Source organism: Cibotium barometz, chromosome 24, assembly GCF_041138505.1.
Source record: "Cibotium barometz isolate CiBa-2024 chromosome 24, ASM4113850v1, whole genome shotgun sequence".
NCBI lineage: Eukaryota > Viridiplantae > Streptophyta > Polypodiopsida > Cyatheales > Cibotiaceae > Cibotium > Cibotium barometz.
In genome coordinates this window covers 14197097-14224980 of record NC_141069.1, presented here as the reverse complement: position 1 = coordinate 14224980, position 27884 = coordinate 14197097, and the positions used below count along the sequence as shown (strand labels likewise).

General features: G+C 41.0%; 1 protein-coding gene across 1 annotated transcript in view; it reads right to left on the bottom strand.

Annotated features, from left to right (window-relative positions):
- LOC147624923 (aldehyde dehydrogenase family 3 member H1-like) overlaps positions 1 to 13021 on the bottom strand; it is a 42061-nt gene extending 29040 nt beyond the window's left edge. The window contains exons 1-3 of the mRNA XM_086818164.1: positions 12590 to 13021; positions 12175 to 12243; positions 11977 to 12073 (exon numbers count right to left, since the gene is read on the bottom strand). Coding sequence (XP_086674290.1) covers positions 11977 to 12073; positions 12175 to 12243; positions 12590 to 12856 — 433 coding nt within the window. The 5' untranslated portion in view covers positions 12857 to 13021. The remainder of the gene's footprint in view (positions 1 to 11976; positions 12074 to 12174; positions 12244 to 12589) is intronic.
- Positions 13022 to 27884: the final 14863 nt, after the last annotated feature.

The window sequence follows — 27884 nt, the reverse complement described above, 5'->3', positions numbered from 1 at the left end:
GCCTTGCTACTGATTGGGCAGGGGACAGGGAATCCATGACAGAGATGGATAGTACCCTTGGAAGGTAGAGAGGGTTGGTACAGGTGTGTCGACTGTATGGTATGCTGTGCTGTGATACGAGTTCTCTTTTGGGAGACAGTTTGGGAGTCTGTGTTGTGATGCAGAAGCACTGGATGTGTCAGAGTGTGATGCTGTTCATAGTGGGAGAGGCTATGGATGGTTGTGGCAGCCCTAATCATAAGAGAAAGCTTTTGTATGCAGACTCAATGTGAGAGAGTCTTTCGATGTGAACAATGGCTGGACTTGTTTGTGGATGCCGAGTGGATATGAAGCCATGATGCAGGGTATTTGCAGGCTTCAGGAGTTCTACTGTAACGGCTGAGTTCCCAGCCTTATTGAAATCAAAGCTCTTATAATCAATTAAAGAAAGACCGCAAGGGGCGCCACTGCGTTTTGGGGCCAATCGGTGTCTGTGTACTGTTTGCAGGAGCACTCTAGCTCCCCCTGTTTGTTTTCCTTTTCTAGGTCCTCAATGGCGTTGAAGTGTTTTATGTGCGAGTGTTTGTTTCACCGCCCGTCAGGCCGGTTTCAGAAAGCCATGAAGAAGAAACCCATCGCCATAGAAAGAAAGTCAAAGAATTTGATGTGAGTGACAAGCATGTAAAATTTGAGCTTTATCATGGGGAGTATGATTCGAGTAAAGCATTATCTTTCATCTCCCACTTTGAAATTGCATTCCATGAAGCCAACTATTATGAGAGTTCAAAACTCAAACATGTGGGAATGTACATGAAGGGCACCACTCCACATTGGTGGTTGGCCGAGAAACTTGCAAGCAATACCATTGCATGGGCTTAATTTAAAGAGAAGTTTTATGAGCAATTTTTGCCTCCAAATTTTGTCAAAGACGTATGCCGGAAATGGGATAGGTTGGAACAAAAAGTAAGGCAATCTATTTCCTCTTATGTGTCAAAGTTTTGGAAGGTGCTAATGGAAATATGTCCCTTCGTGAAGATAAATGAAGAGGAAAAGAAGAGGAAGTTTGAATCGGGATTGCAACACATCTTCCAATGAGGGCTGCAAGTTTATCCCAATCAAACTTTGCACCAACTTATAAACTCCATCTTGGCTTCGGAAGAGCTATATGTTAAATGGGTGCAATCCAAGATTGATGTGAGCTTGGGAAAGGGCAAGGACAAGGCTGGCCCTTTTGTTCAAAGGAGTGGACAACCACCAAGAAGAGATTTTGGAAATGCAAAAGGTGAGCATAAGGCTGAAAATTCTGGTTTTAAGGATACTAAAGGCACGCATAAGGCTGAAGATGCAAAGGAGAAGAAGCAACCACCCAAAAAGAGCACTTTTGGGTTATCTCCGCAGCAAAGAACGCAATATATGCGTGAAGGGAAGTGCTTTACATGTGGTAGTAAAGACCACATTTCTCCTCAATGCCCAAACAAGAGCAAGAAAGAAGAAGAGTCTAAACCACATATAAACATGGTACATGTTTATATGCGTGAAGGGAAGTGCTTTACATGTGGTAGTAAAGACCACATTTCTCCTCAATGCCCAAACAAGAGCAAGAAAGAAGAAGAGTCTAAACCACATATAAACATGGTACATGATGTGCAAGATAATACGGGCCATGCAAACATGGATAGAATGGTATGCAAGTTGTCCAACAAGTATTATGGCCCTTTCCAAATATTGGAAAAGATCAACATTGTGGCTTTCCAACTAGCATTACCCGATCATTGGAGGATTCACAAGCTTTTCATATGAGTCTCCTAAGAGCTTATAAAAGTCCCGAACCTTTGGAAGGATCCACCAGAAGTTAAAGAGCTAGAGGAAGTTCTTCAACTAGAGCAGATTGTCTTTCATAAGGAAAGAAGGGGATCGCATGGCAAGGTTACTACAAAGTACCTTGTCAAGTTCAAGAATTATTCAGCTATGGATGTCAAGTGGGTGGATGAGAACTTCTTTATAGAGTATATCCACAGGTTTTACAAGCATATCAGGAAGCTTTTTTGATAAGGACAACTAATTAGAAGCCGAGGGGATGTCACCGGCCTTTGTATTATGACATCCAAGGAACCATGAACAAAGGAGAATGCTCAAGATTTATATTCCACGGCCAGGAATTGAGTATTCTAGAACTCGAGGGTTGTTATCCAAAAGGAGCAACTCTGATATTGAACAACACTAAATCTTTTGTACAAGAGTCATGGGACTAGCCATCTCATGGAGGCACTATTTATCAATGAAGGAAATCATATAACTGAGTACATAGATATGAATACTGTTAGTCTACCATAAACTGACACTGACATGGGTAGTTGGACTACACTAGGAATTGGTGTAAAAACCAAGAAATTGGTATCCAAAACCAAGGAACAAACAAACGAGATCTAGCTCACTTAGTAACACCGTGATGCATGGGTCCAAGATTTGGATGATGACACCTATATATCATTAATCATTAATCTCTCAAGGAAAAGAAACAAATTGGGTCTCTCTCTCTCTCTCTCTCTCTCTCTCTCTCTCTCTCTCTCTCACACACACACACACACACACACATTCTGTGTGTGTGAGAGATAGAGAGAGAGAGAGAGAGAGAGAGAATACTATATGAATACTAAAAATACAGCTCTCTCTCTCTCTCTCTCTCTCTCTCTCCCCGTTGCGTTTTGCATCAAGTTGTTCCTATGAAAGGTGTTTCGGGCTAAAAGAAGACACAGAGCTTCCCGCATGTGACACCCAAGGTCACTTTATGTGAAGGGTGAAAACCATGAGGGCAAGATGCTCCCCAAAGCCAAGCACAAGGGGAGAAGGACATTCCGATGAAGAAACATGTCTCAAGACCCAAAGAGAGAAGAGCTAGGTCCCCAATAAGAGAAAAGCAAGACCTATTAGTTGAGGACAACTATTTAATAAGTTGATGTCACCGAAGCATCAAAATACACATTGCAAATATGCAAAGAGGCCAACGCGCAAAAAAAAACCCCAAAAAAAGTGTTTTAAAAAAAAGTTTGAACAAAAAAAGTGACGTGGCACTGATGACGTGAGACACATGACAAGATAGCAACACAAGGCCACCTTGCAAAAAAAAAGAGTTTTTGAAAAAGAAAAAAAAGATGACATCGCATTGATGACGTGGTGATGGTCACGTGGCAGAATAGCAATGCAAGGCCACCTTACAGGCTTTTGGTAATATCTAACTAGCTTTTGAAAAGTAAAAGATTAAAAGCTTTTTAAATATTAAAAGAGGAGCTTTAATTATTAAAAAGATGGTTTTTGGACTAAAAGTGAGTTTTAAAGCGCTTTTCTAAAAAGCTTTTGAGCAAGAACTATAAGCCGTATGATGGGCGACTATCACGTACGGTTCGGGGAGCACTGTAGTAGGTCATTCGGGAATTCTCTGAACTCTTCGCTAGGCGAACAGCGAGTGAACGACAGCTTTGCTGCACGGCTCGGTTAATGATTTACCCTCGACTCTATATGTGTGGGCACCTGATGTATACGAGGGTTTACCTACTCTGGTTACAGCATTTTTTCCCATTGCACCTAAAATATCTATTCCTGCCAATATGTTATGTGTTTTTCCCTATAGTTTCCACGATCTAACATGGCAACAACTCTTCCTTTTCTGCAGCATCGCTTTCATGATCCTAGGAGCACTGGCCGCTATGGCCTAAAAAGAAGTAAAAAGACTTTCAGCTTATAGTTCTATTGGACATTTAGGTTATCTCTCAATTGGTTTTTCACGTGGAACCACAGAAGGAATTTAATCACTACTAATTGGTATCTCTATTCATATATCAATGACCATCAATGCATTCGCTACAGTTTTAGCATTACGTTAAACCTGTGTCAAATATATAGCGGATTCAGGCGCTTTAGCCAAAACTAATCCTATTTCAGCTATTACCCTGTCCGTTACTACGTTTCTATACGCAGGAATACTCCCGTTAGCCGGCTTTCGTAGCAAATTCCATTTGTTCTTCGCCGCCCCGAGCTGTGTGGGGCTTACTTACTAGCTTTAATAGGGGTAGTTACTAGCGTCATCAGTCGTTGGGCGGCCGGAAGGGGTTGCCTAGAGTCGGTGTGGTTGATAATCCCAACCACTATAATGAAAGGAGATATGGATGGGCTTTCCCCTTCCGAATGGTAATATGAGCACATGAGCCCTTTCTCGGGAATGGATAGACTACCAGCAATAGCTACCTTTGGCAATAGCTACAATGTGCCTTCACGTTGGAATCTGGAAGTCTTTGGGGGTAATAGAATCTTCTCACTATCGGGATGTTGGACTCATCCGTGAATAAAGGTACTGTTTTTTCTCATTATCCCCTCTATCTCCATTTTCAAAATTCATTAGATTTTCCTAGGGGGTTCTTTCTGAGTCTCCGAACGGCAAGGGATCAGAGAAGGCAATGATAAAAAAACCGTTGCTTTTGTCCCGTTTCTTGTTAAAAGTCCATTTATCACATTACCAATCCCATTCTATTTACGAGATTTTCCGGACCAGAGAAGTCTCTGGGCTGGGAGTCCCTCTAGCCTTCCATAGATGTCTCTGAACTTTCTTTCCATAGGAGTCCCTTTAGCTTGTCTCTGGGCTTCCCATAGCATAGGAGTCCCTGCCGGGCTAGAAAGATTGTGGGGGCAAATTCCATGGGAGGGAACGAGGGAATACTCCATAGAACAGAAAGTGGGAGAGGGAATCCCCTATTCCCCCCTTGCTGAGAAGGTGTATTGGTTCTTTCAGATGTCTTCAGACAGGTTCGACTCCCGTACCCTTTATGAGAGTAATAACAACCACTTACCTTTTCACTGCACACAAAATAATAAAGTACTGTGCTTGGGGTTTGGCTGGTTGATCAAACCTTCTGGCCTTGCCTTGTGTGGGTTGGTCGTTGAGACATGTAAAAAGACGAGTACTCTCTAGCTCTAAGAACTTGTACTCAACACTCCTCCAAGGGGTTTTATCTAATATAGACTTGGAGGGGGGGACGGGTCCACCCGAGGCTATTCCGACCCCTAGTATGGTGTCTTCTCTTTCTACCCTCTTTTGTTTATTTTCAGTTTTTCTCAAGGTTTTATGGGTGAAGAAGTTGTTTTCTTGAAGATAAGCTAAGTACCTGTGTCACAGCCTTTACAAAGGCTGTTACAAGTTCCATCCTTTCCCCAAGGATAAAAATATACAAATGGTATAGGGATTCCTGACAAGAAAAGCCCTTACCTAGTGGAAAGAGTTATGCGTAAAGCCCACGGCGTGGTTAGATTTTGCGCAGGTTTTCCGGGAACACTTCTTGCAAGCCAAGGATTAGTATGACATTGTCTCCAAGATTAAAAACTTGGAAATGAAGAATATACCTTTGGACACATTTGCTGAAATTTCGAGAGTTGCAAGCTCGAGCAACTCACATGGACCCTATCACTATTTTGGGATTCTTTGTGGACAAATTGCGTAATGGATATCAACTCTAGATCAGAAAAGTTGGCAACAAAACATTGCATGATGTCATCTGATATGCAAGTTTTTTTTATGAGACTGTGACGAAGAAACAGTCAAAGAAACCCCAAAATCCTTAGTAATAGACCAGGCAGGATCCCAACATAAACGAAAGTTTAGCGTTGGAAGACTTCACACACTCCTACAGAGACCCAAAGTTAGTCACAGACTACTGAGGACTCCAGTTCGAAGCAATCGAAGACAGCGAAGCAAACTCTCTTCAGTTCATTAAGGAGGGTCGATGCTTCACTTGTGGTTAGCAAGGGCACATGAGGACGAACTGCTCGCAAGTGAAGGGCAGGCCAAAGTCAAGGGAGTCCATACGACTGAGGCTAGAGGTAAGATTACTTCCGTACATCTATTGTTTCAGAATAGAGTTCTTGCAAGGGTTGTAGCTTTAATATGAAAGTTTTCAATCCTACGAACCTAATGGGTCAATCGTGGTGGTGGGAAAAACTATACACATTCTTTTTGCCTTGGGAGTACTCACAACTTCATGAATGCCAAGCTTGTGCACAAGGTGGGAGTGGAGACGCAGCCAAGTGATCACCACTATCGTGTCGACATGTCATCGGGTGCACAGTTTTGAGATCGGCAAGTGTGTCGATTGCCTTTAACTATACAGAGCTACTCAGAGCCGCTAGATTTCATGCTGGATAGAGTAGCTGTTATTATATGTAAAGAGTGGTTTCATATCCACGAAGTACAGATTGATTGGAAGGATCATAAGTTACATTGTTTCAAGATGGCCGACATGTGGCATCTGAAAGCAAGAAGCTTGACTATACCGTCAGATGCCACACTCAAGAGAAAGTGTTGTATGTAGTTATACATGCTTTAAAAACTTGGCGCATAATCTTCATGGAACCAAGTTTGTTGCGCTTACCGACCATGAGTCGATTAAGTACATATGTGATAGACCTAAGTTAAGAGGGAGGAAGGCATAGTGGACTGAGTTGCTCCAAGATTTTGATATGGAGATAAAGTATCAGAAGGGTAGTATGAATAGAGTCGCGGATGCCTTGAGTAGAATTAGGGAGGTGAACTCTTTGAGCTTCACTGAGATTAGGGCTGACCTTTATGACTCTCTAGAGGGCCATGTGAGACCAACTGTGATTTTGGTCGGTATTGGCAGCAGGTCCAGGCAGCAAGCTCCATAGATTAAGACCAAGACTTAGGAGTCATGCCATCGGTGAGAGTGGCACATGGTCAGATCCTTATTCCGAATGGGTTGTTGTCCCGAAATGACAAGGTTTGTGTGCTGGATAGTGCTGAGATTAAAAAGAGGATGCTATGTGAATGTCATGACACTCCTATAGCACGTCATCCAGGGGTACAACGAGCCTATGATTTAGTAAAACATACATTTTATTGGTCAAAGATGAAGACGTATGTTCAAGACTATGTGGTAAAGTGTCGTCAGTGTCCAGTGAATAATGTTGAACGCCTTAGGGTTGAAAGTATGTTCCAACCTCTAGAGATCCTAGGAGGTAAATGGGAGAGTATTTCCATGGACTTCATTGTAGGTTTGCCATGGACTAGCAGAGGGCATGATGCTATCTGTATGGTGGTAGACAGATTGACAAAGAAGGTACGATTTTTACCTTTTAAATGTGACAATGAAGGCAACCGAATCGGCACGACAAATGAGCAGCTTTTCAGGTTGTATGGACTACCTTTTGATATAGTCAATAACAGGGACTCGAAGTTTTTTGAACATTTCTAGCAACTAGTTTTCCAAAGATTGGAGACCACGTTAAGTATGTGTTCCTCTTATCATCCTCGGTTTGATGGGCAAACAGAGAAGGTGAATCAAGTAAGGGTGGTGAAGAGCAAAGAGGGCTGCCGTCCCGAGTGGTGCTGATGGTGAAGATAAGCAGAGAGTGGGCTGCCGTTTTGATGGTGTGATGTAGCAAAGAGTGTGGCAAAGGTGGTGAAGGTGATGGGTTGATCGTCTCCCAAAGTCAGTTCTTGAACAGGGAGTAAGAAGTCCCATTCCCTGTGTGGTCCAAATCAGAGTTTGGAGAATCAACTTCTGGTGAGAAGAATTGGTCCTCCGAGAGTGCGGGTAGACGATCCATGCTGTGTGCTCTCAAGGCCTTCAATCCCTTTGATCACGATAGCTTTGATACCATGTGAGGACAAAAGGAAAAAAGGACCAGATATACGAGAGATCAAAGCAAAACAACACAGCATGAAATAGGTGAGTGAGTCTATATATAACGGTGAGTGAACATATGTACAAGAGCCCTCTGATGTGAGGTGACTCTGAGTAGAAAGACCAGTGCAAAAGCAAAGATGATATCGAAGTTGAAGCACAGTCAATGACGAAGACTTGCGTCGATGTGTGGCAAAGCACTCTGAGAGGTGGTCGGTGTCGAAGGCTCGCATCAGTGGATGCAAAGGCACTCCGAGGTGGTAGTGGCAACGGAAGATGAGGTGATGCAAGCTTTGGTGACAAGGGTGTTGCGTACCTGAAGGGTGCATGCTCTAGTGACAAGGGTGTTGCGTATCTGAAGGGTGGTGAAGAGCAGAGAGGGCTGCCATCCCGAGTGGTGCCAATGGTGAAGATAAGCAGAGAGTGGGCTGCCGTCCTGATGGTGTGATGTAGCAAAGAGTGAGCATGATCAGATATGTAACGCTGATGCAATCTATGTAACAGAGTCCCATGAACAAATATGTAACGCTGATGTATTGAATGTAGCAGAGAGGGGCTGATGTCCCACGGTGTGGCCGATAGCAAAGAGTGGGCTGCTGTCCCAATGTGTGACCAGTAAACGCTGAGGTGCTATACTGTCAGACGATGATGATAAAGAAATGTGGTGTAGGGCCCGACAGCAGCAGCAGATGGTGGGTGTAGTCAAACTAGACACACACACAAGTAGTAGAGGTACCCACTTCATCTAGCATTTTGGACTCTTTACTATCATCCAAGCATAATATTCTCCTTACGATCTTATGCTTGCCACTCTCAAAGAAATCTCCTAGTACTTTTGTTTCTTTAGTCCCAGCTTATCTTCTTTTTATTTCTCCTAGAGTGTCTTATGGGCGACTATTACAGTGCTTTCTCAAGCTTTGTCGATGACTTCGTTTCTATAAAGATGCCTTCTACATCACTTGTAATTATGTCTTTAATGTCAATAACGAGGTATATGTTTGTTATTATCCGTCGGAGGTGTGGATACTTCACTGCAACGTGCTCCAATTGTTCCTTAAGGTGCTCTACTTGCTCCACTTCCCCTTGTAGCACGGCCTTTGCCCGACTCCTTCCTGCCTTATGTGCCTCAATTGCCTCTTTCATCTCCGATGTCTTATGGAGAGCTCGTGTGCTTGGAGTTTGATGTGATCCCTTGCATTTTATGCTTACTGGCATAAAACTCCAGCTTGATGTGATCCCTTGCATTTTATGCTTACTGGCATTCAAACTCCAGTTTCCTTGTCACTCTTTCAAAAAGTTTGACAAGCTCTAATACAGCCAAGTTTCTTCCTAATGTGTTGAAGTTTCTCATGTTAGCTTGAGTTATTCCAATTTCCCAACTCCCATTGATTGTTTTGGACATTCAACTCCTCCGCTATTGTTATGTGCATGCACATAGACATGCCTTCTCCAAGGCTAATCCCTGATTTGCGGCAGATAAACAATAGACATAGGTCATGAGCAAGGCACAGGAGGATCCCAGAAGTTATCCTATGGGTGCAGGAACAGAGGATCCCTGAAGTTATCCTATGGGTGCAGGAACAGGCCAGCAGGGTACTAGAAGTGCTACAGGACTGGTTGGCAGCAAAAGAATATTTTATGTACTTTTCTGCTGGCCGACAACAGGTTGGCCAATTTGGGAGTTCCTCATGGGGCCTATATAAGGCTTGTGCATGTTGTAGTCTAGGCATCTAATCCCCCTTTTGGGATAGAATAGGTTTTGTTGCTACCTTTTGTGCATGCCTAGGGCTGCCAAGATATGTACCCTTTTGCACTTTATGAATATGCTCAGAATACAGCACTCTCTCATAGCCCTGTGAGTCGGATGCCACTTAGGAAAGGCTTTCAAAAAAACGGGTTCCAAGGGATGATCTCCATCCAAGGGATAGAGTGAGGATGCCAAACTCAATACTCAAGAAAAGAAGACCAAAGAAAGTGTTCAAGGGCAGGGCATGAAGGGCCAAGGGACAAGTGGAACAAATGCACAGATCTTCACCAGACTTTGGAGTGGAATCACAAACCTAAGGCAAGGTTTTCAGTGAAAAGGTTTCTAGGAAGGGAAAGATGACAGGTATGGGAGACCATGTGTGGAGACAAGGGATGATGACTATCACTATCATTCAAGTCAGAACTTGGAATCCTGGCATCAAGTTTAGCAAAAGGGGATGTCATGTGATTGCACATGGACATGCCTAAACTAAGGCTAATCCTTGATTTGCAGCAGATAAAACAGTAGACACAATGATCCCAGAAGACATCCTATGGGTGCACGAACACGTCGGCAAGGTACTGCAAGTGCTGTGCTAGGGCGCTGGTCGACAGCAAGAGGATATTTTATGTACTTTTTTGCTGGCCGATAGAGCAGGTCAGCCGGTTTGAGAGTTCCTCATGGGGCCAATATAAGGCTTGCATCTAATCCCCTTTTTAGGATAGGTCATAGAATAGGGTTTGTTGCTACCTTTTGGGCATGCCTAGGGCTGCCAAGATATTACCCTTTTGGTACTTTATGAATATACTGAAAATATAGTTCTCTCTCTCTCTCCTCACCATCTCTTCTTTGTGTTTTGCATCAAGATGTTCCTATGAAAGGTGTTTAGGGCTGAAAGAAGACACAAAGCTTCCGCACATGTGACAGCTATAGATATGCCACCTATGGGAATGGGAAGCGCTTAGAGGTGCAAGCATCATCCTTGCTCCCAAACATTATTCAGATGTTAGACTTGTACCTTTTTGTAATTTTCATGGAACCATGTCTCTTGTTTGTCTTTCTTGAAATGCTCCTTTAATGCTTGCTTGACTTTGTGCCCCCTACAAGGTGCCTTCCCAAACTCTTCGTGATGCTCGGTTCAAAACTGCTTGCTGGTAGAGTTGATATTGCTTGCTTGATCTTCTTGGTTGCCGCAGCTTTTCTTGTTGCCTTTGTTTGGTTGCTTCTTTCCACTATTTCCTGGGTGGATACTTTCATACTGGTTCTCTTACCTAGCCCTTGGATCGATTTCTAACTTCTAGCTTAGCCCATTCCTGTTTTCTCCTCCAATTGACTCTTTGGTCAGTTTCTCTGCCTGTTTATCAGCTACTCCAATTTTTTCCTCCATCATCCTTGCCTTTTTCTAGGAAGAATGCTTTCTTCCGCATGTTCTCCTCGTACTTTCTTCATGTATCATGCCCCATAACATTAGGATCTTGATTATTGGCTTTTTGAGGATACACGGCTTTGAATCCCGCATCTTATAAAGTCCTAAGGTCTGCAGATTGGCCACCATTTTATTCTGAGAGCTTGATGAAATGTTGTAATTGTTGCACTTTCATGTCATTTTGACCGTAGAGACCTTTGTGTGCAAGGTATCACTATTAATTCATCTTTGGCCTTTCTATGCTTATGCTATACACGTCCGACCGTGAATGGCCGTGTGCCTACGAGATTTTCAGATTGAGCTTCTTGGGCTCTAAGTCTAAACACTAACTCTCGCTCCTTAACTTTGGCTCTAGTCTCAACACGACTTTCCTTGGTTTCATCTACTACTTCAGCCTCTCTCTCTCTCTCTCTCTCTCTCTCTCTCTCTCTCTCATACCATTATATACACATATGTGTACTGTACGTAAGTATACATTATATGAATCTATTATATATACATCTACATTATGTAATACATATATAATCAATTAATATTTATGCTAACATGTCACTTGATAAATTCTACATAATAATATTTTAAGTAATGTTATATTCACGAGTCTATACTAGCCAAAAAAAAAAAAAACAAGTTAATACATATGCTACTAAATTATGTAAGAATTACATATTTACTTATTTTTGCAACCACGTATGCTACTAAATTATGTAAGAATTACATATTTACTTATTTTTGCACAAGGCTCCTGCCCGCAGAGGGCCGCTTATCCCAGCGAATATCAGAAGCTCAGCTCGGCACGACATAAAGATTGACACGCTTTCGAAAAAAGATAAAAGAGTGAAGTATCCGGCATGCGAGACACAGCGAGCGATCGTCACCGATTGAAAATGCATTTCGGAAATAATTAATAACACATATAATTTAGAAGTAAAAAAGGTAATATATATAGATATACATATTCACTTGTAGCTTTCAATGATGAGCATCTTTCAAAACTAAAGACAAGTCTATCTAAAAACAGAATAATAATAGGTTAGCGAAAATGGCGTTTTCACAAGAAGGGGGACCACCAAATGTCCAAATGGACGTGCACGCACAGAGTATCCTCATAATTTCCGACATGGAGTCCAACTTACCTAGCGGGAAGTTCCATGGAGCAATGACCAAAACGACTCCTAAAGGCTCCGCCACCACAGCTGCAGACGTTGGGAACGCCACCAAAGGTGTGGGAATCTGAGCGAGAGGAATTCAGCCGAATCACTGCATGATGGTGTGACGACTGTGTGATAATTAATCTAGCAACGAAGACGAAAAGGAGAAAAATGTCTACCTACCTTCTGAGGGGCAGCCCACTTTTTCAAGTTCTTCTTTGCATACTTGCAGGTGTTTTTGAGGTATATAATCTGGAAAAACCGAGCAATTTGGTATTTCGCTACAGCGTGCTTGGAAACAATTGAGTATAATTGCATGATGAGGCCTAAACTTTTTCAAGTCTCCAAAACCAAACCTTTCTACTAACCTACCTACGCACGCTATATGCGTTCGTTGCAGAAGAAGAAGAAGACGACGACGACGACGACGACGACGACCAAATTATGTCACCTTATTGAAGGACCATATCGAAAATAACATATTTTTTATTCTTTTTAGAGGGGAGGGCGCCCGAGTGCTTCAGCCTAAGAGGGGACGCATCGCCCGAGTGCTTTAGCCTAATATGTATATACATATATATTGAGCCGCAAATGCTACCTCAGAGAAGATGACTTCGTGGGGCGATTTGCCGAGGTCGGAGGAGATGGCGCTGCAGAGGTCAGCCTCGCGTTCCTCCAGCAGGCGGAAGAGAGAGTCGAGCTGGCGTAGGCGCCATGGCAAGGGCAGAGTGAGGCCCGACTCGAAAACCTGGCGAAGACTAGCAGCAACATCATTGGCCTTGGCACCGCCACCGCCACCGCCAGAGCAAGAGAGAGCAGGAGGACAGCGGCAGGGAGAAGAAGAAGAAGAAGAAGGGTCCGCCATGACACCTTACACTCGACTGTGTGTGCAGCGAGTGAGGAAGAGTGAGAGAGGTTGGAAGGGGGAATTCTATTATTGAATGGAATGGAACCGAATAGCAAACCGATGCGTGAGCTGGCGCCTCTCGCAACGTTACTCCTCCCACCCTCCCCCATTTATTCTACTCCACGGTAATCACTCTATGTACATTGTATACTCTTCGTGGACTCTGGAGTGCTGTCTTCGTGGACTCTGGAGTGGTGTAAATAAATACACACGCGCGCGCACGCGTTTTCTCCAAAAAGATAAAGCTCAAAATATTCTAGATCTAAATTCAAAATGTTTTCAACAAATGTCGGATTGGCACTTTTTTTTCCCTTGAGAAATAAAGGCAATGTCAAATTCTGTCAATTTCACGTGTGACAGCTTAGAGCCCGGACCCACCCTACTCCCAAATATTTTGGGCCTTTAATTAAAATTTTGAGTCTTACTGCGGAAAAAAAAAATCGAGACTTCACCGATTTGGGTTACTCTGGGGTGCCTGCCATCTGCTAAACAACTACTTCTAGGGGATTCGGTTGGCGTGCTCTCACGTTGTTGGGCCGGAGTTAGAGCTGAATTCCTCTGGTTAATTTGGAAAGATAGATGTGCGACAGCTTTTGAGGCTGCTTACCAGATTCCAAATCTGAGAATTTTGTTTGCTGATTTTCATGTGTAGTTCTATGACATCCACCTGGTACAGATGAGATTGTATACCACACAAGATGCAGTACTTAGAGAACCTTCAATTCAACCAAGCATTCCGGCACAAGCTCAGCAACGTGCGCTCCAAATGAAGACGGAGGAGGCCTTTCGTTTTGTATCTATTCTGCAATCCAGAATTGAAGCTATGCGATAAAGAATTTTGAGTTTTGTAATTGTTATATGTGTTGTGCTGATTCCCAGCCAGACTTTGTAAATTTTGTCTCTCTTAATTAATTCTTGCGCTTGTTGGTAAAAAAAAAATTAAAAAAATTAAAAAAAAAACCGAGACGAACTTGCTAATGTCGGTAAAAAAAGAATCAGCGATACAGAAAAATTTGAAAAAAAAGAAAATATAGCTCCTCCATTCGACCACGCTCGCCCACTGTTGTCATCAAGCTAACCTGCTGCGGTTGCGAAATCCTCGTAATCAAAAGAAAAAAGAGTGATTTTGTGAAGTGAGTGTGCCCTTGCTAAATTTTGGGGAGTAGAGAAAAAAGTAGCGTGGGCTCAGTGATGCAACAGTATTGCTCTTCGTCGTGCGTGGGGCGAGAAGTACTGAAATTCGAAGAAAACCCATTCGAAAATAGGGTTTTAAAACAACCCCAGTAATGGAAGGCCACGCTACTTTGTAGTCAGTCCTTCGAACTCAACTTTGAAACCCCATCACCTTCTTGCAAAAGAAATGCAACCCAAAGATAAGACCTTTTGTTACTTCCAAAATTCACCTTGCAAAAGAAATGCAACCTTAGCATAAGACCTTTTGTTATTTCCATAGTCAAATTTTGTGACACCTTACTCTCAACAATAACTCCGTGTCTCTTTTTTTTCTTTACAAAATTAACTATCTCCAAGCAATTCATACCCTTTCCACCTCAACACAAAGCAAATCTACATACTGAGATGGAAAGTTCAAACTACAAAAGATGCAGCTAATGCAACCTCTACTTCAACCAAGGTCCAATGTAGCAACCTCAGCTTCTGTATGGTAACTTTAGCCTTCTTGGCTATATCTACCAAGTCATCCTCCCCTACAACACCGGCCAGGTGTTGTTAATGCAAGTGTTCCTTATAGACCTTAGCATTCACTCCCATGACATTCTCAAGTTCCTTGATGTAAGATAATGGCGGTAGATCTTGTTAACCCTAGAATTGGGTTAACATCCCCCCCTTCTTAATGGTGATCGCGTCCTCTCGTGATCACGTTGAAGATCTCTATGTGGGGAGAATGAACAAACTTTGTCGATGGCTTTGATTTGAGTGACATTTAATGTTCTTCGTTCCTTCGGAAGGAAGACCATCTCTATGTGGGGAGAATGAACAAACTTTGTCGATGGCTTTAAGTGACATTCAATGGTCTTCGTTCCTCCAGAAGGAATAAGAAAAGCTAGTTAATGAATGAAGAGGTTAGGGGTGTATTGGGAATTCCTAACGGGTGGGGTTTTTTTGCGAATGATTCAATTTTTACATTTGTGTGAGCCCCCCTTTTTTGGCTCAATTTGTTTTTGTTAATCATCAGCAAGGTTACATTTGATTTTTGTTAGTGGGGACACTACGAGATGTTAATAATGGGAGAGAAGAGAAGAGAAAGATCCGGAGGAACGTAGACTTAATCATCAGAACGAGATGGTGATTCTCAGTTCCTCATTTGATTCATTGAAGCGACGATCATCATTTGAAGTAATTGGCATTTGATGATGTCCCTATGTGTGGCAGGATTCTTGTCAAATGTTGTTGAGAAGGACGTGTTCCCGTCTTCTTCTACCCATGTGCTTTTTATGTTTTTATGTATATTTAAGTGCTCTTTATGAAGCAGATTTACATGAAGTACAAGAATTGATTCATATAGACTCTTATTGAACTGCTCTGTGTTGAATTAGCCACTTGTTGGTGAGGATTGAAAGAATTACATCGACTTACGAGGCTAATATAGATATCTTCACGAAGGATTGAAGATCATTGATTTGTGAAGATAGTAGCGTCATTTAGAGAGGTTTGTAATTTGAAGGGAAATTCCAAGCGATGGGTTGTACCATTGACCAGGCTTTCACCCACCATGGCCCCCCCATCTAGGGATGTACTCATGGAAGTTATCGATAGTGAGGCTTTGGTGCAAATGTTCTCTTGTGCATGAGTATGGATATGTACTCATGGAGCAGCTGCTACATTAATTTAGCCAAAAGAATAGTAAGCAATAAGCTTAACAAATATATAATGGCTATTGAAGATCGTTGGAAAAGGTTAATGCGTGAGATGGCTTAATTCGTGATGAGGCTTAAATCGTGAAAGTGCAATTCCTAAACCATGAGACTATAATTCGTGAGAAACCTTAACTCATGAGATTGCAAGTTTTTTGGCCGTGAAGAGATATTCCATGAGGTAGCCTAATCCCATGAAAGTGCAAGCTGTGAACTAGAGTTCCGTGAGATGTAATTCCGTGAGATGGAATTCCATGAAAGTGCAAGCCGTGAATTGGAATTTCATGAAGTGTAGTGCCGTGAGATGGAATTCCGTGAAGTGTAGTGCCGTGAGATGGAATTCTGGTGAAAGTGTAGGCCGTGAACTGGAATTCCGTGAAGTGTAGTTTCGTGAGATGGAATTCCATGCAATTGCAGGTTTTGAACTCAATGGTTTTTTTTAATTTTAATTGATTTTATGGGACAACTAGGTCATGACTTGCAAGTATCAGGTTCTTGTGCAGTTATTTCTCACATCCAGAGGGGTGACAATAGCATTTTTATTTTGTTCTCGATGTGCTTATAAGTCTCCGTTTGTTGCAGACGTGGGTATTGATTCTTGAATTTGGTGCTCAAATGTTGTCGAGGTAGTAGGGAAGATTGCTGATTGTTTGCTTGAACAAACAAGCTCTTGTGTTGGTGCTGAATGCATGAGAGTGGTTGAGTGATTTGCTTGTTGTTGCTAGGGCCTCCATTCTTGTCGAACTTTAGGTGAAGTTGTTGGGGTTGAAGTCGATGGGTGAGGTTTTCTTCACATTGTTCGATTTTGGCAACCATGTGATGGAACTACCATCATAGTATCCTTGTTATTGCATAGTATCCTTGTTATTGAAGCACATGCACAGGCACCCATCTTTGATGAACATTATAAATTGGTCGGCCGATGTGCTTGGTGCTAAGGCTTCCTTCTTTGTGCAAGCTTAGGGGACTTTGTGATGTGCTTGGGTACCCAAGCTTTGATATTACTTTAGTTACCCGTGTGCCTGTAGTAGTGTTTTTGGTGCCCACACTTGTTGATTTGGTGGAGCTCTTTGAGAAACTCACATAGGAGTGCTCTTGTGGACGGTGTTGTGGAGTACTTTTCTTCTTCCTTGGCCTCCGAGTGCTGCGTTGTGAGGAAGAGGCTTTGACTGTCGAGGCACCCAAATTTGTTTGGCACCTTTATAGTAGCCTTGAGCTACAAGTAGCTGCTTCTCCACCCACATCTTGATACTATTAAGATACCTTGATTGTGGTTGTTGTGGTGGAGTTTTCTTTTGGGTGGACGTGGAAGGTTTGGGGCCCTCTTTGACTTTGGTTGTGGCGCTGAGGCTGCAGGTTTGAGACTCATGGGCATTGTTGACGATGATGAGGCTAGAGTCTCTTGTGGAGTGGCTGTCGATGACCATGCCTTTGAGCATGTGGTTGTCTCCTTTGGTGAGGTTTGTCAATGAAAATGCATAGGCTCCAGGGCCTTCCCTTTGAGTTCCTTGTTAGAGATAGATGGTTGGGCTATGGGAACTTCTTCAAGAATAGGTGTTGATTGCGAGGTTTTGGCATCGAACTTCATAGGTGAGGATGGGGTTGAAGGAGTAGATGCTCTAACGAAGTTGGTTGTTGATCAGATGGTAGTCAGTGTAGTAGTGGGGCTTTTATGGAAGAGGCTTGTATCTTTTTGCATTTAGCATCATAGAAATCCATTAAAGTTAGATTCTCTTCCTTGCAGTATGGTATTATTGACTTTCTGTCATTGACCATCATGATGGCTCTATTGCTAGCAAAGCATAATGGTGCTTGGGCAGCAACAATCCATTTATGCCCCAAGATCAAATCTTCCTCCAACACATACTCAACCACAAAAAACTTGCAAGTGAGGGGGTTAGTTTCAATATACATTGCATGTTTAAAAAAGTACCCCAAACATGGCATGTTCAAGTCTTGTGTAAAGGTAATCTTTTCAGGATGTGCCAGAGTGTTGGTTGTCCTAACAAATCCCATAGCTCGAGGGTCATGAGATTATGTTCTCGTGTTGGATAAAGTTGTGCTTGAGCTGTGGTGATTTTATTTGAAATTTCCAATCCAACCAAAATTCTAGGGATCTTTTGAGTAAGATATGTTGGAAGTTTCGCTATTGCAAAGTCTCTTCCTCCCATAATAACAATTTTACATTGCTTGCAGGAGTGTTTAAGGTGACTGTTTGCATGGATTCATCTATTGAATACAACGATTCACCTATCCAAGTTTCACCAAGGATGACATCATACTCAAGGGAATCTAGGGTAACATGGAATGTAAATTCCATATCGCCATTGATTATTTGAGTAGTGTATCCGAAGTAAACTGAAACTTTAATGTTTTGTCCATTGGCTTCTCTTGCAAGACTATTGTCTGTAGGGATGAGTTTAGGTTGTCCCAATGACACCCAAGTGTCTATTGTGTCATGATGTTATGACCAACTCGAGGGCTAATCAATGCGCGTTTGTGCTTTAACATCATTGTATGTAGGGAAATCCAACCATACCATAATAGAATCTTCCAAAGGAGCCATGTATGTTTCAGTTTTTGTTTCGGCTTTAGATCTCGTTTCTATTTCATACTCCCATTCACTTTCATCCTCATTTTGGCTCTCAGCTTTTTTGAGAGTACCTAATGTGTACACTGGCACACTTGGCCCTTTGATAATTCTTAATGAGGTCTGTTTGGAAATTTGCGAATCCTCACAATCTTGTTTTATGGAGTTCTTTATGTCTTGGTATAACTCATGTTGAGCCCTTAAAGGCGCAAGTGCTGATGTGATGTTGCCTTCATCATGAGAGAAGAGCATTCCTCCGAACGAGGTTCTAAGAGACTATTTAATCTTGTAAGGGAATTATCGAATTCCTCACGTGCTTTCTCAAGAGTATAGCTCGTGCAATCTGTCTCAAATGACTCTTCTGTAGAGGTATGTCTTCCTCTTGAAAGGGAAGTGGTACTCCTCTGGGCTTTGTTTTTTGGTTGTTGTTTTAGGATTGGCATTATGAGACTCAATCACAACCAAGAACCCTGTAAGACATTCAACCAAGCTAAGCATGCTCTCTTGAGCTTGCTTTTTGCTTTTGGCATATGTCATGTGATCATTATTATCCATTTGGGGTGGTTGGGTGGGTTCTAGTTTCTTGATTGGTCTATGTGGTGCATTGAGTGAAGAGTAAGAACTTGTTTCATTCTCACTTAGTGACGTACTAGAACTTGTTTCATGTTCTGACTTTCTTTGGTTTTTCAAATTTTCATTATGTTTACCCATGCAATGAGATCGAATTTATTTTGGGCTTTTGTATCCTGTATCGCACGTATGGGTTTTGTGGTTTGTGTGGTGGTCTTTGAGGTGGATGCTTCTGCATCATGTATAGCTTTTGGCTCCTTTGGGATTATGTCCTCTACATGCTCCTTTGAGATTATGTCCTCTACATGCTCCTTTTCCATGCCCTTTAATTCAACCTTGGTTTTGATAGTTTGCTGCCCCTTATTTTTCTTAGTTTTAGAAGATTTTACTTTTTCTTTTGGGTTCTACTTTACAATATGTTCTTTTACCCATGTTGAGGTATTGTCTTTTGCACTCCTTTTGATTGTTTCTCGTGCCTTGGCTTGTAAACGTATAAGCACATTCAAGGGTATCATGGACAATTGCCCGTTTTATACACTTAAGATATTAAGAGTTGTATTTTGTGAGGCAAGTTGCATTGAAGCAACTCGTCTTGGGTAATCTTGGAGCATGTGATCAATGCCACATCGTTCACACATGGGTCGAAAAGTGTCAATGACTATGGGCATGGAAGTATTCCAAACTGTGCAGTTTGTCACCTTGTGAGGTCCATGACAATAGAAACATTGGAGTGTTCGATTAACTGCTTCTTGAGCAATTTCTACCTGTTGGACTGTTTCTGTTTGTTGCACGGGAGATGGAGGTTTTGAGTCAGTTGTGGATGAAGTGTGACACTTTTTAGTATCATGGTCAAAGGTTTTATAATATATGCAGTATAGAAGAATAGGTGCCTTGTATGCATAATGAGGATTGGGATGGTCATAGTGATTGCACTCAACACAAGGCATTTTGCTTCTCACTTGTAAAGACATTAAGGATGTCTGGTTTTGAAGGATATCATCCTCTCTTAGAGATGTTGGCTGTAAAGTTTTAAGTAAGGCTGCATAAAATTATGGGAATGTCGATTCTGAGATTGATCTTTCTTTTGCCATTGCTTCACTTGGTTTAGATAAGGAACACCTCGTCGCATGATCATCTTCTAGCATGTTGTCATCTAAACGTATTGCCTCTTTACAACATTGATCGAATGTTTTTGGATTGGATACAATGACTAAGTTATGTAAGTTGTTATTCTTCAAGCCTATCATGAAACATCTCTTCAATTGAATATCGTTTAATTTTTCCCATGACTCACAACGTGAGTCCAAGAGTTTGGATATAATCTTTAATGGATTCATTTGGTTGACGCTCAATTGAATAGAAGTCTGTTGCTACACTCCACTGATCACCTTGTCTAGAAAAGCCATGTATAAAGGCTGATTTCAAGGTTTTGAAGTTGGCCTTGATCGTTGGCATCAATGCGATGAACCATCAACTAGCTTTTCCCTCTAAGCATAGATTCAACGCATGTACTTTAGTGGGGTAATTGGGATTTCCAAAGGCTTCACATCTCTGTTCAAACATTTGAATGAATTGAACAGGGTCTACTGTTCTGTCATATTTGCCCATAATTTTAAAAATTTATATTCTGTATGAGTCATTGAGGCCGTATAGTAGTGCTCTTGTGTGAAGAGACTCACTGAGTCCTTGGGCTACCCCCCTTCCTAGATAAAGAAAAAAGCACAAAGAGAGTCAAAGATGATCTTAACTCCCCCAAAAATGGATGTCAAGTAAATGTTAAAGAAAGAAGCACAAAGAGAGTCAAAGAAAGCAGTTTATTTATTTATTTATTTTTGCACGCGGTTCCCGCCCGAGGATGTGAACCTTTTGGCCGTGAAGTTGCAAAAAAAAGTTTAAGTCGTGAATTAGACTTCACGAGTATATTAAATTTGATTTTTTATACACACGCAGTTCTCGAGGACGTGAACCTTTTGGCCATGAAGTTGCAGAGAAAGGTTCACGTCGTGAACTGGACTTCATGGGAATATTAAATTCAATTTTTTTTTACACACGCAGTTCCTAAGGACGTGAACCTTTTAGCCGTGAAGTTATAGAAAAAGGTTCATGTCGTGAACTGGACTTCACGGGAATATTAAATTTGATTTTTTTTTGCGCGCAGTTTGTGAGAACGTAAACCTTTTGGCCGGACTTCACGGGAATATTAAATTCATTTTAAAAAAATTATTTTGGAGTGTAGTGGAAAACACGAATTTCTCTTTTTGGGGAGATATTTTTTGAATTTAAAATTAAAGGGATATGGGCATTTTTCCAAAAAGGTAAGTGGGAATTAAAAAAAAAGTCAATCTTTTAATGACACCCCTTACACCCTTCATAAATGACTCCCAAAATGGACAATTTGACAACTCATGAGCATCTACTCATTGAATGCTCATTAGCTTTAATAAGTTATGTTTAAAAAATTATTAAGAATTAATCCAAGATTAATCCTTTCACCACTAATTTGTCCCTCTTTGACATTAATCAAAGACTCTAATAGCCACTAATCCCTAATTATTTTACACAATTGAGCACATCATTGGATAGAGCAAGGGAATGCTAATCTTTGTGCATCAACAAATATGTAAATTAATCTAAAATAGGAGATTAATTAGACTCTTAATTATAATCTCCTCTTTTAAGGTAAAATTAAGCAAAGAGAGTCAAATTTCTCCAATTGATGTGCTTATGTATTTTGATGCATCTAAATGCTCGCAAAACACTCAAAAACACCAATTTCGACTGCTCATATAATCAATTCAGACCCTGATTAACATATTTTCTTTTAAAAAAATACCTCTTGAGCAAGATTAATCACCCTTAATGACAAAAACAAGTCCATTAAAAAAAATTAGTCAAATTCAAGGGTTTTTTTGATGGTTTGAAGAGATTCTTTAAAATATTAAGCTAATCCTAATGCTTTCTAACACTAATCCATATAATTTTAACAAAAAACACACAATTAAACTAAAATTAATGATCTTAGTTCTATGTTTAACACTAAAGAGAGCTAACATTCACTAAAAATTACATTCTATTGCATTGTTTGATGCAATGAATGCAAACTAAGCCTAATACATACTATGTGCAAGCCTTAAGAACATGAAAAACCACAAAAATAATAAATTAATCTAAAAATTAAGCAAAAAGCATTCTTTTTTAAAAATAAAATAGAGAGCTATTCTACACCAAATCTCACACAAATCACCATCCAACCTACATATTTTTCATGGGAAACCATCAATCAAGATAATGGGCAATGGGTAATGTATAGATTAGAGGAAATGGTGAGGATCTTTCCAATGGCCGAGCTCGTATCCCTTGAGGTCTCCAAGCTCTACTTCTTGAGAAACAATTCCACTTCGCCTCCCACGAGCGCTGTTACACTGCCGCGTTGCACTACTACGGATACTCGTCCCTCCTCTCACCTCACTTCACTCACACACACTCACTAACATGCATTAGGGAGAGAGATTAGCAAGAGCAAGACTCAATTGCACAATGGGAGAGTATCTTGTATTATGAGAGATATTCACTTATATACATGGCCATAAGTGTTCACACTCACTTAAATTGTGGGCGGTCGGGCACTTTAGGCTCATAATAGGCCTAATGCTACTACTCTCATAATATATCTATGAAGTACATCACTTAGGACTTCATCCTCCTAACTTACTCTACCAGACGCTCTTGAAGCGAGAATCGCCATAAATACTCCGTCACACCATTACGGGCGCCCGTCCAAGTTGTAGCTTTGGACATTATTGCTTCATATCTTGAATGTATGACCCTTTGGTGTATCTACCTTGACTCCTTGATGTAAGATAATGGCGGTCAATCTTGTTAACCCTAGAAATGGGTTAACATGCCTTTTCACCATGTCCCCATGGCACCTAGCATTTCGAGCATTTCTTGCTACAGAGTGGTTTATGAATTTCAATGAAATCCAAGTATGTGGTCTTGAAGGCTTGGATTGTTGTTACTGCCCTTAACAACATTGTGCTAGTACAAACATAATGGTTGTAACTCTAGTAAAATGCAAGAGAGATAACACTTACATAAGAACTCATTATTTACAATGAACATTAACAACCACATGGGAAGAATCCCTTAAGACCAATTCATATTAGCTACAATCAGTTTCCATGGAAGAAGACGAAGCTAAGACTCCCAAGAATGGAGCTCTTAATAAAAAAAGAAGTACCTTACATACGGAGTTCACTAGCCACTTATAATATATGCATGGCTTGGCCTATTTACAAGATCACGCTAAATGACCCTAAGGTGACTCTATGATGATGTCCATTTAATTCCTAATGGTGGTGTTGGACTTTTGGCACTACCGATTGACCACTACCAAAATGCAGTAAAAGTAAGAATATGTGTTACCCATCTACTATTAATGGTCCTAGGTAAGAGGATCGATGTTTGAACAATTGCCACACCTTGCATGTCTAATGGAATATCCAACCATTAGACCAGATGGGTCAAACTTGCTTGTGAGATTTGGTATGACGAGGTAACAATACTTGACACCTGGCAGCATAACTTGCAAGTTCCCATGAATCACATCCGATGCCGACAAAATCATGCATGCTCCAAAGAATTTGGCCACTATTGTTAGATTGTTATCCCACTGGTCATGTGGATATTATTTATTTGGAGCTTTTGTGTGAGTGCGTTTATATATGTCCTTAGACCACTTGCTACTCCCTTATGTGGGCTACAGAGAGGGGTGATGGGATGAGAGGATAAAAGGTTCTACCTTTTTCCACATTGGTGGTAGTGGGAGAGTCCCTTGTCCACCATGTAAGTTTCATGTGCATGTAGATAATCTACTCCTTTGTTCAGTATGGTGGAGGAGATTCGTGATTTCTTTGCTTCCTTCTAGACATTCTCAAGATCCACTCTATATTTTTATTGTTTTCTTATAGTTGGAGCTTAAGTGGAACTTTCTCTTAATTGAGTCTGATCATTTCTACATGGTCACTAGAGTTGCTTCTATGTGGTCTTTCTCTAGGAAATTGGAAATTGGTGTGTTAATTTTTTGACAAAAACTTTCTCTAGGAAATTGTTGAATCGATTGTTGGACAAGGAATACAAAAACTTTGTATTTCTTGTTCTTTGCTTCTAGTTTTTTAGCCGTATCCTGGTCAATGATCATTGTGTCCTTAGACTCCAAATTTTGCTTAAAAATGGAGGGTTTTTGCTTCCCATGTTCCTTGAAGGTGACTATTTGTGCTTCCACAGTTTTTATTACGTCTTTATTTGCCTGGGTCTGTTGGGGAACTACCTCATCTAGGTTAGATCCCCATGTTCTCTTTGCCACAACTCCCTTTGCCTTCAGTTCATCTATTCTAGCCTTCACTTTTGTAAATCTTGGAATTGCTGCTCTTTATATTCTTTGGTTTATTTCTCATAGTCTACATTGAGCAATTTGATAGTTGTAACTCATTTGATTTTGTTTTCAAGGCCTTGATCAATAGTATGGCTTGCTCCTTGATTTTTGTAGGGTCATTTTACTGATTTGGGGCACAAATTGTATTTCTTTCTTCTGTTAGGCACTTCCTATATTGTCTACTTTCCTTTAAACCTTTGTATTATGATGTGGCGGGCTTCGACCAACTTTGACCAGCTCTACTCTAAGCTTGGTATTTTCTTTTTTGTTAGAATCAAGAGCTGATATATTTAAAGAAAGCTATCTTTGGATTTTGGGATTCCATGCCTTTGCAATTCAAGGAATCCGATGCCCTGATTTCTACTTGTGTAGCTTTGTGGCAAAAGATTTGCATGTGCCATGCTTCCTCCAGTTCTTGTATGGCATGCTCCTCCTAGGTTTGCATTGTGTCCTTTCTCAACTCGTAAACCTCTATTGGCTCCTCCCAATGATTGTTAACCTTGCTCTAGCTGTGTGTAAATATGTTGTTTCCTTGTTCGAGTCTTTGTTGAGTTTGTGTGTTGATGCATCGATTAAAACTCCAAGTCTTTTGCTTTATGGGAAAGCCAGTCTTTATAGTTAGTGAGCTCTATTATTATAAGCTTGCTGCTTTGCCTGTAGACTTTTCACTTTAGCTCTTTCGCCTTTAGCTATTTGATCTCTGTCTACAAATCTGCACACTTTTGTTGGGACTTTTTTTGCATAGGCTATCATAATCTATTGTTATTATATTTATGTGTTGGTGATGAGTAGTGTTGTCAAACATTGCATTCAAGCGCTGCTCGTAAGATGTGATCACACCAATTGTTTGGAAGGTAAAAGAGGTAAAGATGTGACTATTATGGACAAGTGAAAATATGGTGGTGGGAAGGCTATGTTTAAATATTCTAAAAGGGAAGAATTGGGGAAGTTGGGACAAATTCAAAGGTGAAAGTTAGATTCAAATAAAAAACAATGATGGAAGAAGTGGCAAGTGAAATGGAAGAATTGATAATGAGGACAGAGGGAGTGGGGGCTAAAACATAAGAAATTGTGATTGACGTTTTTGTGGCAAAAGTGACCGATTGAGTGATGGCGACAACAAGGGGGAATTTGGTGTGGTGGACTTTGTCCAAGGCTTTTTTTACTTGGGGGTGGTGTTTTTTGTTGACCCAAAGTTTAAAAAAAGTCCTTTTACCTTGTTTAGGGGTTGCCATTGGTACTAAAGCTAGGACTGGAACTAGTGCGAGGGTTGCCATCGGCATGGATGCCAACATAAAAATTGGCATAGTAGGGGGTGGCAGAGTAGATGATGATTGGACTGGTGAGTTCTAATAATTAAACCTTTTGTGTCAAACAATGAAGCAAGGTGAGCGTAGATTTTGGTTCCACCTCCTTTTATTTCAATTTATTATTAGGAACATCTTCGATCTCACCACAACCTGGATGGTCCTTTGGGTTTCTTGCCCTTGTCTCCTTACCACTAGGACTTTTTGAGATCCCTGGTTGATTGGGTACTTTAGTTGGCTTAGAGGAAGGCAATGTAGCTTTTCCCTTTATGATCCTTACCTCGTTTCCCATTTTTTAAACTTTTGGAAGTTTCTGATACTTGGATTGTAGACCGAGGGCTTGCCTAATTTTGCTTATGGTACTTCTCGTTCATCATCTAAACATGGTTGTGGTTGACTTATAACACTCACTGTCCCGAAGTTTGCTGGTTGTGGTTATGGTAGATGGATTTGAAGTTGTTGGCTTATGCGGGCAATCATTCATTGATTAAGTGATCTATGCCACACCTAATGCACCATTTATTTGGATTTGCCTTTATGGGGCATTCAACCACTTTTTGGGGACGTTGATATCTAAGACATGCAAGAGGACCTCTCCTCAGGCCATGTCTATCACGTGGTTCTGTAGGCTCTCGATGTTATTTGAATTAAGGTAGTCAATATAGGAAATCCAAGTATTAGAAGTGTGGTGGAGTTAATGCTTTTAGCATAAGGTAGAGTGGAGTGTCTAGCATTGTGACACATGGCTTACATGCAAGAGCATCGTGTTTGTATATGTGTTCTATCTCTTATTGTATGGTGTGAGAGCACTCACCACTTGGGTGAGAGTTATCTAGTTTGTTAGGGCGCCGCATATTGTGTTCGCTCTCTCTCTCTCTCTCTCTCTCTCTCTCTCTCTCGTTTGGTTTATGAGTTTAGTTCATATGTTTGTGTGCGTGCGTGCGCATGCGTGTGCGCGCAAGAGCTTGTAAGCTCTAGTTTCCCCTCATCTCATAATGTCAACTTAGTATCAAAGCAGCCTTCCTAGATGCTTGTGAGTTATGGAGTATACCCACATGAGTGTGGATAGCCTAGTGGAATAATGTAGGCTTATTTGGTTGTTGAAATTTACTCATGGTTATGCTACAAGGAGTATAGCAATTTTAAGGTGGAGAATCTCTACATCCAGAGTTTGGAGGATGAGATCTTCAACAAGTTAACAATGACATCAAAAAATAAATAAATCTAGTTAGCAAGGTTCGCCAAGCACCGTATGGTCAGCACCCTCTAGGATCCTTCGCAAGTCACCTAGCGCTTCACTCATAGGCCGCTTCCTTGGTCCCTCATCCACCGTACCGGAAGCTCACCATTTAAATTGAACTGAGGCTGGTCAAGATCTCAGCCGACCTTGCTACACGAGACGTCCTCCATTGACTCTCCGTACAACAATTGCAACTTTATCAGGTAGGTCTTCACGAGACCACATTCTCAAGATAGTCAAAATGCTTCCCCAGCATTCTTGACATAAAACAGTCATTTACAAACAGATCACAAATACAATTTCTATAATGAATTCACATCTTTCCAGTTTGTTCCACATCAATCCATATTACTTAAACCCAATTCATAAGTGTATCCATTCTTGACCAGATACATCATTTTCCATCCCATCTCATCAGATTCATTCACTTCACATAACATCCATTCCTATCTTTCTTAATTTACATTACGTCTCATCACATCCATTTCTCATTATATCTCATTCGTTCACATATTATATTATTCATTTCACATTCTGATTCACTTGACATCTCGTCTCATCCATTCGTTCATATCGACTTCATATCCATTCACATACATATTCGCATTCATATGTCCACATCCACATCCACATTCATACATCCACATCCACATCCATACATCCATTTCCACATCCATACATCCATTTTCATATCCACATCCACATCCATACATCCATTTCCACATCCATACATCCATTTTCACATCCACATTCATACATTCACATCCACATTCACATTCATACATCCACATCCATACATCCATTTTCACATCCACATCCATACATCTATTTTTACATCCACATTCATACATTCACATCCGCATTCACATTCATACATCCACATCTACATCCACATTCATACATCCACATCCCCGTTCACATTCATACATCCACATCCACATTCACATTCATACATCCACATCTACATCCACA